This window comes from Glandiceps talaboti, chromosome 2, assembly GCF_964340395.1.
Source record: "Glandiceps talaboti chromosome 2, keGlaTala1.1, whole genome shotgun sequence".
Classification (NCBI taxonomy): domain Eukaryota; kingdom Metazoa; phylum Hemichordata; class Enteropneusta; family Spengelidae; genus Glandiceps; species Glandiceps talaboti.
Window position 1 is genome coordinate 22,981,327 of NC_135550.1, and position 12,596 is coordinate 22,993,922.

General features: G+C 37.1%; 1 protein-coding gene and 1 non-coding gene across 2 annotated transcripts; one reads left to right on the forward strand and one right to left on the reverse strand.

The window, feature by feature from the left end:
• Nucleotides 1–7,414: 7,414 nt before the first annotated feature.
• Trnar-acg (transfer RNA arginine (anticodon ACG)) lies at nucleotides 7,415–7,487 on the reverse strand. Its single transcript has one exon. It is a non-coding gene; the product is annotated as a tRNA-Arg (tRNA).
• Nucleotides 7,488–7,896: 409 nt separating this feature from the next.
• LOC144445671 (uncharacterized) lies at nucleotides 7,897–11,642 on the forward strand. The gene is made up of 3 exons (XM_078135309.1): nucleotides 7,897–9,538; nucleotides 10,088–10,285; nucleotides 10,765–11,642. Exons 1-3 carry the CDS (start codon nucleotides 7,897–7,899, stop codon nucleotides 11,640–11,642), a joined length of 2,718 nt encoding a protein of 905 aa, XP_077991435.1.
• The last annotated feature ends 954 nt before the right edge of the window (nucleotides 11,643–12,596 follow it).

Here is a 12,596-nt window from a genome sequence, read left to right on the forward strand (position 1 = left end):
GTTTTGATATTCAACGTATATAGACATTTTGATTGAACCAGTATATTGAACAGGAAAACAAAGGCCAACTTTAATAAAAGTTTGGACAAAACATAATTTTTGAAGCATACGATGACAAAGTATGTTTGCATTATTGATAATGTTTATTTTAATCCAAATATTGAATTAGTTTTTGCTTATAAACAGAAAGTTGTCAGGCTCTTCATATAAAAGTCTATCTTGCTTGATCTCCAAAACGCCATACTATTTTACACCAGAGTCACAATTAAAATAAAAGATTGGTGATCCAACATATTGACCTTTTATACAATTTCTCCGTCCACTGACGAACGTTTGATGCACCATGCACTCTCAGGACATTATGTGCCAAACACATATGACAAACTTCCGTGACAAAACCGTTTATTTACTTTATTTTTGTTGTGTTATTCTTTTGTTATATTCAATTGTAAAGTATGAAACGGATACTGAGTTTTATAGAGGCCATACATTTCTTGATAATTTACCTCGACGCATGATTATTTATCTGTCATAAGCAATAAGAAATGTACAGTGTAATAGTGATATCTTAAACGTCAACTTTGTAGGAGACATGACAAATAGTTCAAGTGGCACAAACTGAGTTATAAGATTTTCACTCAAGTAAATTAAATGAAACCTAGATTAAAGTATTCAAGTATCATCTTAATGTTGATGCATGGCTTGTATAACATTACAATTGTCTTCTGGCATTGCTAGAACAGCAGATTGTATAAACTCAGCTTGTGTCCCTTTAAGCCATGTGAAAATGTTTTCTTGATTGTACAATATATATTTTTGTAATGTACTCATTCGATATGATATTGGCCTTTGTATTCTTTTTGCCTTTTTGTTTGGTCACGTAGTCACGTGACCTGCACGTCATATTAACAAACTCCACCTTGATGAGAAGCAGTCGAAGTGTTTCACGCTTTCATCTACAAACAATATCAACTCGAGTTTCAGCTTTATATTTGTTATCAGAAACATTTTATTCTTGTAAGTTTTATGTGCGCACACACAATCACGTCACGGTATTTTAAAACACTTTTAGGGTGTAATAATTGTGAAATAAACTTGAACCGTCAACTATCGATGAACTTGGCTACTGTTTTATTTCAACATAAGGGAGCGAGATGAAGTTACGTTGGGGAGGGGGTTGAGGTATATGGTATTTGTTCTTCTTTTTTTTACAAAGCCCCCCCCCCCCAGCTATAAAGTGGTAGACCCACCAGTTCACACGCAGTGTTCTGTCTACATGAAGTACACAGATGAAACAAAATCAGATGAATTATGGAGAAATAGACTCCAGTGAGGTTTTAACTGTAGTTCGATATGATTATTTTATGTTTTGTGTACTAGGTGAGTAAAGCCATTGTCAGTGAGTATCAAGTACTAAGTTTGAAAATAGAAGTAAGCTTATCAATTTATTCACACTTATATGTATTACTAGTATATGACGTTTGTTTATGTTCGATTTAGTGAAGTTCATTATTGTTACAGCCAATCATCCCTATGTTAGAAAAATCCAAACTGAAATGGCCATCTTTTTTCGGATATGATAAGTTAAACTTGGTACATATCTAATAATGGGTGGTACTTTCGATAAGTGGATACTTTGTTATCAATTGTATTGGTTCATCTTGATATTGTGTACCATTCTACTACATTTTCATGACGCCATTGTTGGCCATCTTTGCAGAGTACAGTATTAAATGGGATGTTATAGATAAAACAAGAAACATTCAATTTTTCTAAGGTCGTCTGTTTTATTTTTAGACGATTAAAGAAATTTTATTGAATAATGAAATTTACTCTTTTTAGGTCCACAGAAGAGGCAATAAATACTCCCCCCCTCCTCTTGCGGTAGATATTAACAGAGATCATAGATAAGTCCACTCAAAAAGACAAAAGATTAACAAACAACAAAAGCAGAGGAGACAAGTATATGCATTATGTTGGTAGTACCTCTGTACTGGCGTGAAATAACAATATATTCGATTAATTTACCTACAAAATGACCACAAGCGACAGGAAACTTATCCAGTCCCGTGAAATATGTTTGTTTGTGTCGATGCATACATGTATATTCAGTGTACGTATTTATGCATTCATTTATTTTGTATCCCGATATTCCCTTTTATGCTAACATTGAGAACATGTCACATTTTGCCTCCTAACTAACCACCATCACAGTATTTGATAACGACGTATGACTGTTCGTTATCTTGCAAGGCTAGCTATTGTGATCAGGGTGCAAGGTTATAAGATGTTCTCTTTGTATCGATGAGGGCGTTTGCCAATGCTCTTTCGTTGTTGATTTGTGTAATTGTAATAAAGACATACAAAACATGAGTTGATATAAGTTGACGTTTAGATCTGGATTACAACGTCACAATTACCCTACCTACACGTTGGGGAAATCATCCCGAACAATCAACTATTGGATTCTCTCCCCTTGCTTGTATGATACAACACTCTGAGTGACTATTACATAGGAAAAACTTACTTCAGTAGCTAGTACTTGCATAGAAACGGGAATGTATATTGTATTATCCATATTATATATGTATATGTGCATGTTCGTAGTTTTGGCTTTGCTTGTTTTCTGTAAACAAAACAACACACTAAGCCTGGTTTCTTTGTGATGTATCGGCGATAACATTAGCATGCATGGGGCCTGGGAATTAAATGTTTGCTATACACATCCTGCGAAGGACGGCCCATGGATCTACTTTGCCCAAAACATAGACTTGATTGGCTCATGACGGCCGTGTTACTCTTTGGTTGTGTACGTACATTTTAATAGATCACTCATTTTGATTGGTCGACGTCATGTGCAAAATGTGTCACATGATAAATGGTTCAACCACATGACCCGCTTTTCAATACCACTAAAGAATCTTCAAATACCACCATTACAATTTCTGTTATAATTATAAAGAAACGTTAATCTGTACGTTTGATGTAAAAACTTTCCTAAAACTAAAAATGTGCAGCAACTTCTGCGTTTTCTCCTCACCCAATTTGTCAGATTATGTGAGAAGTCAAACTGCTCATCGAACTGTACAGGTACTGTAGTAATGTACAAGCAAGCTGCGGGATTCTTTGCGAAATTTTCAAAACTTGGCTTTTATACAATATCAATACAGTGTAGACTCACTTAGAGTTAACCATGTTGTAGCATCTTCATGTTGTAGCATCTCCATCTCTAAGTAATCAATGTCGTTTACTTCTGAGAGTACATCGGAATGTCAAACAGAACAACTAATGATGTTTCACCAACTCTTTGATCCATGTATGTGCCACAACATGCACATTAAACATTTTTCAACTGGCAGAATACCATTTTTTTGTTTGAACAAACATGTACACAAAGTTGTGGTCTATGTCAAGTTATTCAACCACTATGTTACGTTCATCAACAAACATAACTGCCTTATAGGTATTTCAAGGTTTCTAAACCAATTTATAGAGGCACACATGATAAGGCGAAATATACATTCCGGAAATAGCCAGACGACTGGTGTAGCTTCAGTTTATTCGAGATGCTCAGTACCACTCGGAACAATGCTGCGATCATGTTTGATTCAGAAGTGTAACTTGAGTGTAAATAGTGGCAAGTGTTGAGCGATGTTATCGGATCTGGGTTTAAAGAAATGATTTGTTTCAAAGTAACGGATGGAGAGTATTCATATTGACTTGTTCCACCTGTAACCTTAACCAGTTGCCTTTACAATTGCTACGGTGTTAACTGATACATCAGAGTGGATAGTGTAGTCCTAGCAGGCAGCGAAAACAAAGCACTAGTGAACTGTTCTGTTAACTTTAAGATTTTGTTACGTATCAACGCGACGCGAAGTCCGTGCTACTGCTAGTTACTGAGATTGAGCTGAGAATGTTCGTGTAAGCTTGCCGTGATGTACTTACCAACGGATTTGTAAAATGATTGTGGTAGGAAAACACGAAAAACCGAACTGTTACTCGGATCGAGTGCAGCAGGCTCAAAGAGCCAATCGGGCTGAAACCGTCAGACTACGACTGCGGATAAGAATTCTGGATAACGAACGTGTACACACGACTCGTTGTTTCAATAATGACGTTCGACTTCTGAAAATGTCGCTCGCAAAAATGCGGATTTCCAGTGGAAAGAGTCCTGAAGGCAGACCCCCTTGGTACAAGGAAACAGAAGAGGAAAGGACGAGGCCAAGGCTTATCATGTATGGGGATAGAATACGCCAGATAAAGCTTACAAGAAAGCGCTCGATTTTATTCGGAAACAAGCCAGTTCGAGTGTCAGATCAAGAAGATGGCGAAGAAGATGATGACGGAGACAGCAACTTTAAAATGCAAGCACGCCCTCAGACATGTCCCCCCGGAAATGGATGGATACCACCGTCGCAAAGAAGAGTGCCCAAGCACACTAGATTCGCTGATAGTGTCCGAGTTTACGATAGTGATAGCGACAATATTGACGATGAAACGGCAAAGAAAAAAGCAATCCGGAAAAGATACATCAAAAGCGCACCTGTAACGGGTTCTGGCCTTCGGAGACCAAGTATTATGAGATCACGACTGCCAAGAGTGACAGTAACTTCACATACTTTCGACGACGATAACAACGACACAGAGAGTGCTTCACGACCACCAACAGCGACTTCGTGTTGGTGACACATTAAAATGTACAGCCTAAACTCACTTGCACGATTCTGTTTCATGTCAGTTCATGTCTCTTCTGTCAACGTTTTTGTATAGAATTACAAGTCGATTTGATTTAATAGCCGGTGATATGTATGCATACATTCAGTAATGTTGATATATTATCCAATTGTAATGTTTATAGTAATTTCAAGTTTATCAAGTTATTTTCTATGTATGTATTGTGTCGTGTTTACATCTTGTTTTGCTTAATCACTCATGACATAGCTATCGGTTGTTTGGCTACGTTTCAAGTTATGATACATGTCACAGCTAAGTTTGGTTGGAACACACAATGTTCCTAAACTGTGTCCTTTGACGCAATTATTTGACACACGAATAGGGTGAAGATTTATTTTGCAACCGTGATCTCTTAACTTATATGTTAAAATCGTAATAATATATTTCATGATATCATGAAAGGGTGTTACAGTTTTTACATTAATATTGATATACAAGATTGTGAATCAAACAGGAGACCATGACGTTGTCCATTTACTATTTCAAATTTTCTCCAATGGGTGCTTTGTGTACTTATTACCATGTTAAATCAAGCTATGCAGACTATCGCATTACCAGGTAGATCAAATTCATTTAATCAATGTTGAATTAATTATAGCGACGGATGCTGGGATGAGATTACTCATTATAGTTGTTAAATCATTCCAGGTGAGAATCAGAGACTAAAACTTCAACTTTGACGGTATCAAAGAACACTACATTGGTGACGATATCACCTAGATGACTGCACTGCAGTAACGCTCAGGTGATTTAGAGTGGGGTTATTTGGTGCTTTACCGATTTTCCGTTCTCATCAAAAGTCATGAAAACTGTTGTCACAAACAATTCAATGGATATGCAACAAATATTAAAGATGTTTGTATTACCATCTTTAGATAAGCGTATTGTACACGAGAAAACGAAATAGGGATATTACATTTTATATCGTTCATGCAATCAGTATTCTGATGAAATGAAGCATTCGACATATAACATGTATGCTATTAATTTCAAGTTAGTGATTGTTAAGGCCAAAAAAGCCAGATAATTGTTTTTGGTCAGCGAGCGCATCACTTAAATATATACCCTAGCGTCGGACGGTCTTTTTTTCGTGCTAGTCCATACAGTCTCGAGATCTGTGGGGAAACACAGTAATAACCATCCCTACTTCAATGAAGACAACAGCAGAGCCAATCACGAACAAGCTAAGCAAATGACATCTACGCGCCCCACATGCACACTTGCTCTAAAGTTAAAATAAAAAAATCAGTAATTGTCATATATAGTGGATTTAGTGACAAGTTTGTTGAGAATAAAAAAAATCGCGTCGTCGTACCAGTTTAGACAAAATGTCCTGACCAGAAACATTTTTTTTGGGGGGGGGGGCTAACGTGCGGGTATGTATACTACTTGGATTTGGTTGTAATTATGACGTCAGGCTATAAAGGTATACTTTGATGAATTTTATATTGTTGAAGACAATAACATACATAGATGGAGGGTCATAGATCATTGATGAAAATAAAAATATTATTAAAAAGCATCACCCTGACCCATGCGGTGTGTAACAAAGATACATAAGCTTATATCCAGGTAATACGCATACATACCTATGTACCTACCTACCTACTTACCTACCTACCTACCTACCTACCTACCTACCTACCTACCTACACACAAACATGTATGTACGTGCGCGCGCACATACATGCACGCACGCACGCACGCACGCACACACACACACACACACACACATACATACATACATACATACATACATACATACATACATACATACATACATACATACATACATACATACATACATACATACATACATACATACATACATACATACATACATACATACATACATACATACATACATACATTGCACTGACCACTGTACATTGCAATAATCTGCATTTAGTCCAGACCACTGCACATTAAAATAATCTGCATTTAGCCCAGACCGCTGTACTTTATAATAATCTGCATTTAGCCCAGACCACTGCACATTAAAATAACCATTATGGTGATCTTTACACGTCCTGAGCAGACCTATCATTCTGGTTGAGTTCAGTTGTCATAAAATTTAAAATACGCCTATTTGATATTACTGTGGCGCGCACAAACTGAGTTTATAAACCATGTTGAAACTGTTTACTCAAGTGAAAATACTTGCACAAAATTATTAAACTGCATGTATTATAATATTAATGTCAAAACATGCCTTCTATGATTGACATAACAATTGACTTCTGGCATTCAAGTTAGAACGGTGGATTCCTCGACATGTTTATACGTATACAAATTACGTCATTAGATCGTTCATATATCATATATTAGGCCCTAATACCAGGTTCTTATGTGTCAGTAAGTATAGCATACTGTAGGCAGCATGTGACCCTCGCTCAAATACGTATACATTCAGCTCGTGCCCCTTTAATACAGGCATAGAATCAAAAGTAAAATAGATTTATTACACATTGGTGTGCATTCTCGTTCCTCACATGACATCAAGTTGCATCTACACAGTCAAACTTTACAAACATTTTCATAGGCAAGTTTATCTATGAGCAGTTGGCAACGTTTTTTTAAAAATGCATATGGTCTTTGCAAGGAAAATCAGTAATTTCCTGTTAGCATTGATGACCCATTGCAATATAGATTTTTAAAAAAATAAAAAGATTGGGGCCGAGCCTGCCAGGATTCGAACCTGGAATCTTCTGATCCGTAGTCAGACGCGTTATCCGTTGCGCCACAGACCCCGCTGCGAAAATCTTTGGCAAGTTAAAATATATACCAAAGTACTCTGTGAAATAGCGCGCTCAAATCGACATTTCCTTTTTACTTGATTGTTGGTTTAAAGTATCTTTTACAAGATTTCCATAAAATTTTTCATAAAACGTTGGTTCAATGTGACACACATTCGTGATAAAATTGTCGTAACGCTATATCGATTACCTGGTTAACCCACAATCCCTTGCGTGCCAAATTCCATAGCGGGAAAACCAAAATGGCGGAATGTTGAAGTCAGCAACCGATATCAGTTGGTGATGTTTTGTTTGGGACAGCAGACAGTTCTTTCCAACCAACCGAAGGTATAGAAATCACTCTATATAACATTCTTAAGTATTTGAATAACTCAGTGTAGAGATTGCAATAATAACTGCCATCATGGAGAAAGAAACACTATTTTCATTGGAGGTGGTTGTTGAGGAAGTTTGTGTTCTGTCGTCAACCGTACCTTGTCGTTTACCAGCCGTGGCGTTCAGAATGCTCGATTTTCCGACCCTTGTCATTCATCACATTGAGCAAGAGATGGCGGAGAAGATCAAGACAAAGTTGACCATGGATCCATCAATTGATGTACCTCCCCAATTGCACGAGCTGAAGGACAGGTTTGGTATTTTCAACATAAACAAGGGCAAGTCGTGCTTGTTCAAAATGGACGTTGAAACATTGCGCGTCCATCTGAAGAACACACCACTGTACGTGATGTTGATTGACATGTGGCCCAACATCCCAAAATTGGTTGGAAATAGTACCATTCCGTTGGATTCGTCAATGAACAGCATTTGCCTTGATATAGAAGATTGTGGTGTCAACGTACCATCTGTGCATGGCGAAAAGGGTCGATATAAACTGTTCAACTTAATGTCATCTGAAATTGGATATATAACATTAGGGTACAGACTTCTTAGTCTTGGACCTGGGCTCATTCAGCATATTCCTGATCATGCCATTTCTAAGGCTGGTCAAAAGATGGAAAACATTAGTCCGCAAGTTCACAAGATTCAGCAAGCTGCGGACATCGTACTTGAAGATATTGAGACACCCATGAAGAAAACTGCAGTTGTGATATCAAAGGCTAGAGATGACATAGTGAAGAAACCACATGCCAAGCCAGCTATGACACAAACTGAAACTAAGTCAAAGAAAGCAAAACAAGTTAAGTTTCTCCCAGAGGAAGATAGTGACATCCATGTGAGTGATACTGTATGTCCACCTCCCTTGTTTTTCAATTCAATGGCTGAGGATTTAGTATATCCAACAAAACCATCATCTCAGCCAACAGCAGCACTAACTACAAGTACACCATTATGGTACCAAGATGAAGGATCAGAAACAGATAGTATTGCCAGTGACATTTCTGGTATTGGATATATTGAATCACATTATAAGTTTGCACAAACACAGACAACACCATTCTCAATCAGGAAGACAACTAGGAAGCCTGCAACTCCTCAGAAAAAATTATACCCAGCCTATTCAACTCCAAGACAGCCAGTCAGACTGACACCACGTCAAACATCACAGCCTGCTCTCCTCCCACAGAATCTTCCTATCCTTAATGCTTTATTAGGAGAATTGGCACAAATCCAAGGCATGCCATTACAAGTACAGATGCATGAACCAGTCACCCCACAAAGAAAGCCAAAGACACCCATAAATGCTGTTAGAACACCATCTAAAGGCAAAGAAAACATCAAGCTTCCAATGAAGATATCACCAAAGCAACCACCAAAAACTGAAAAGAAGCACAGGACATGTGCACAAGCAACAAGCAGAGTTCCTCCAAGCATTGGCTGGCTACGACAAGAACCAGTATATGGGAAAAAGAAGACAAAACTGAGTTATGGAATGACAAACACACAACGTCTCAGATTACAACAAAACAACCCAGAACTGCTCCGACAACTTGAACTTGAAGAACAAGAAGCAAGACAGAGAGAAGAGTATGGTGCATCAGATTTAGATAATTCCATGAATTTAAGAAGACTTGATGGAGGTGAAGAAGGGGGTCCAGGCTTTTTCGGTAAGTGTTGGAAATATTGTGACAAGTAAGTTTGTACTGGAGAGTTGTGAAATTGTAGCAATAACAGGCTGCAAGGTTTACACTTGTTTAATTCTGTGATAGGATGAAGTTTGGTTTGGTTAAAATCAGGACATAATCACTTTGATATCTAAGTATGATAGGTACTAAACTTAAGGATACTGTACCCTTTATTTTTCTCAAAGTTTAATCTTTGTGGAGTGTTGGGGGGGGGACTTGATAACATTTACATGGTAGTTGCATTTATAGGTAAAGACATGTTCCAAAGAGATTAGCACTGCAGTACAATGTCTATTATATTCTGCCACAAAGGCTTCTTTTTGAAATGTCATTGTGTAGTGCTTCTCTCAGTTTCTGTACAACAATGAACATCAAACAAATTTGACACAATTCTAAGATTGGATTTAATGAATCTTAGTGATGATGATGATGTCCCATGAAACTAAAGTTAAATTATACAAATGTAATATAAATTTAAAACATTTGACTATGCACGCATGTTGTTGAAAAATGAATTTCTTTGGATTACAGGTGGGACAAGAACACTTGGCTCAGAGCCACCATCATCTCCAAGGAGGAAACCAGTTCCAACACCCAGAAAATCCAAGGGTACTATAAGTCCTGATGCTGTTCAACAAACAAATAAACGAAGTGTTAGTAAAGAACCTGAAACAAGAAAACTTAAAGGTGCACCTGTTGAACGATTGAACTTGAACAGCTTAGTAAGCAGTAAGTATACAGGTTTATAAAATTTAGTGGTATTTTAATATTGCCATGTTTCTAACAACTGCTTAGTATATTTTTAAGCAACATAGTTTCATGAGCATAACAGTTAACGAAGAAGAATGATAGATAATCATGACTTAAGCAATGAAGCCTCAAAATATGTTAGCTTTCCCTTGGCTGAAAATGTAAAACACGTGGTCATTTACATGTACATAGTACAGTAATTCAGTTATCAGCTATAGATTTACAAAATTTACGGAAATCTTTGTTCAGGTGCTAAGGTTTTAAAGTTTGTACATAAACAATTACTGCATTTTGTATAGTTATAGCGATCAGTATAGCAAAAATAATAAAAACAAGAATTATTTTTTGTCAATACTCAGATTTTCTCTTCAAACAATATCTGTAATACACTGTCTTGTGGAATGTTTGAACACTATTTTTAACATGTATGGTGAATGTTTTGCACTTTGTGTCTTCAGTTGCTAAGGAGATGGAAAGTGAACAAAATGGTAGCTGCAGCACACGCAGTGGTAAAAGTATTGAAGTTCGTATACCACCCATGCCTACAGAACAAGACAGTGATAATAGTGCATATGAATCAGAAGAGGAACACAAGCCTACAAGAAACTTTCCTGGATTTCCTGATGATCACCACCAGGAAAAGGATTATGACAGCTATGATGAAGATTTTGAGGATTCACAAGCATCAGACGAAGAGTCAGAGCCATATACATCGGAAGAAAGTCACAGATCCAAAGATTCTCAACCAGTTACAGATGTATCAGAGAAGAGCTACAGATCTGATAGATCAGAGAGAAGTCATCACTCACAAGATGCATCACACCATTCCCCAGCATCTCAAAAATCACATATGTCATCCCAAGGGTCTCACCGTTCTCCTGCATCCCAAGGATCTCATCGTTCTGCTGCATCCCAAGGATCTCACCGTTCTCCTGCATCTCAAGGGTCTCACCATTCCCCAGCATCGACCCACTCTCAACAATATTACTATTCATCCAGTGGAAGTGGTCGATCAACTGACCATTCACATTCAACAGGATCTGAAGAATCTGAATCATATGAAGATGATGATGATGACAATAGTGATCTAGGTATTGGTGGGTACTACCCCAGTGTACTTGAGGATGTTGCACCTAAACCTTCTGCCGAGTCGCCAATGCAAGCTACTAAAATCATTACTGTGAAAGGAGCATCGGCATTTGAACCAATTGGCTCAACACCAAGAACTCAAACAGAAGCTGAGAGGGGTGATAATCCGATGTATTTGTCCAGAGAAAGCAGTGAATTCAAATCAGTTAGTATCAGTTCCATTGGAGTTTCAGATGAAGCATTTTGAATGAATCAATACAGTATTTCACACCATGAATAACAACCTAATGTACGTTGTAGCCACCAGACACAAAGCCTAATTCAGAGTCCATCCTCAGTGATCATCATGAATCTTACGGGTTGACCTGTGCTTATATAAACGTTACAAGACTATGCTTGATCTCTGTGATTTAATGTCACACTGGCCTACTCAAGATGGATTCTATGTGTTTGTTTTCTAAATCAGACATGATCCTGTACCTTGTAACTCAAGTGTTGATATATCTGTTGAAAGTGTGATTTTAAAAAAGTTAATGAAATACCTGCTTTGACAACATTATATGTGATACAAAGGAGATCATTTTTGTTTAGCACTTTAGCTAATTTTGTAACAATTTAAGAGATATGAATTAGTTGAAGTTCTATCATTTTCACAACACGATTTAAGTCTAGTGGTGCTTTGGAATATTTTTTATCTAATTTATAATGTGAGTATTCCAGTAAGTAGACAATAATTTGAAGTACATGTATAATCCGTACCACTGTGCCTTGTACATTGTTGTACATACATTAGCACTCAGACTTGTTTTACAAATAGCATATCTGCCGTTGTACTTGCCTGGCATTTCCATTCACAGTGCAAAGAATATAAAGTATAGACATCTCTCAGTGCATCTTTATTGTAAAAATATACACGTATAAACAACTGACAACAAAATGGTGAAATTACTAGTAAAATGTAGCTATGTATGAATGTGTTTACTGCACTCAAAAACATGCTGTAATTAGGCACATATAGATGCAAAGTGAAAGTAATTCAGGTGATTATTGACTCTTGTTCATCAGCACATCGATAAATACTTATATTTGGTAACAGTAAAATTATTTGCAGTAATTCAGTGATAATTTAACATCTACAATATTGAGCACATTAATGACTAACTTTACACTAAATGCAGTAAGTATTCTATTCAATTTTTAA

Excerpts from the sequence above, each read along its gene's own strand:
- LOC144445671 (XM_078135309.1), top strand. The coding sequence starts at position 7,897 with ATGGAGAAAGAAACACTATTTTCATTGGAGGTGGTTGTTGAGGAAGTT. Across the intron at positions 9,539-10,087 it reads AGGGGGTCCAGGCTTTTTCG|GTGGGACAAGAACACTTGGC; the intron begins GTAAGTGTTGGA and ends TTTGGATTACAG. Across the intron at positions 10,286-10,764 it reads CTTGAACAGCTTAGTAAGCA|TTGCTAAGGAGATGGAAAGT; the intron begins GTAAGTATACAG and ends TTGTGTCTTCAG.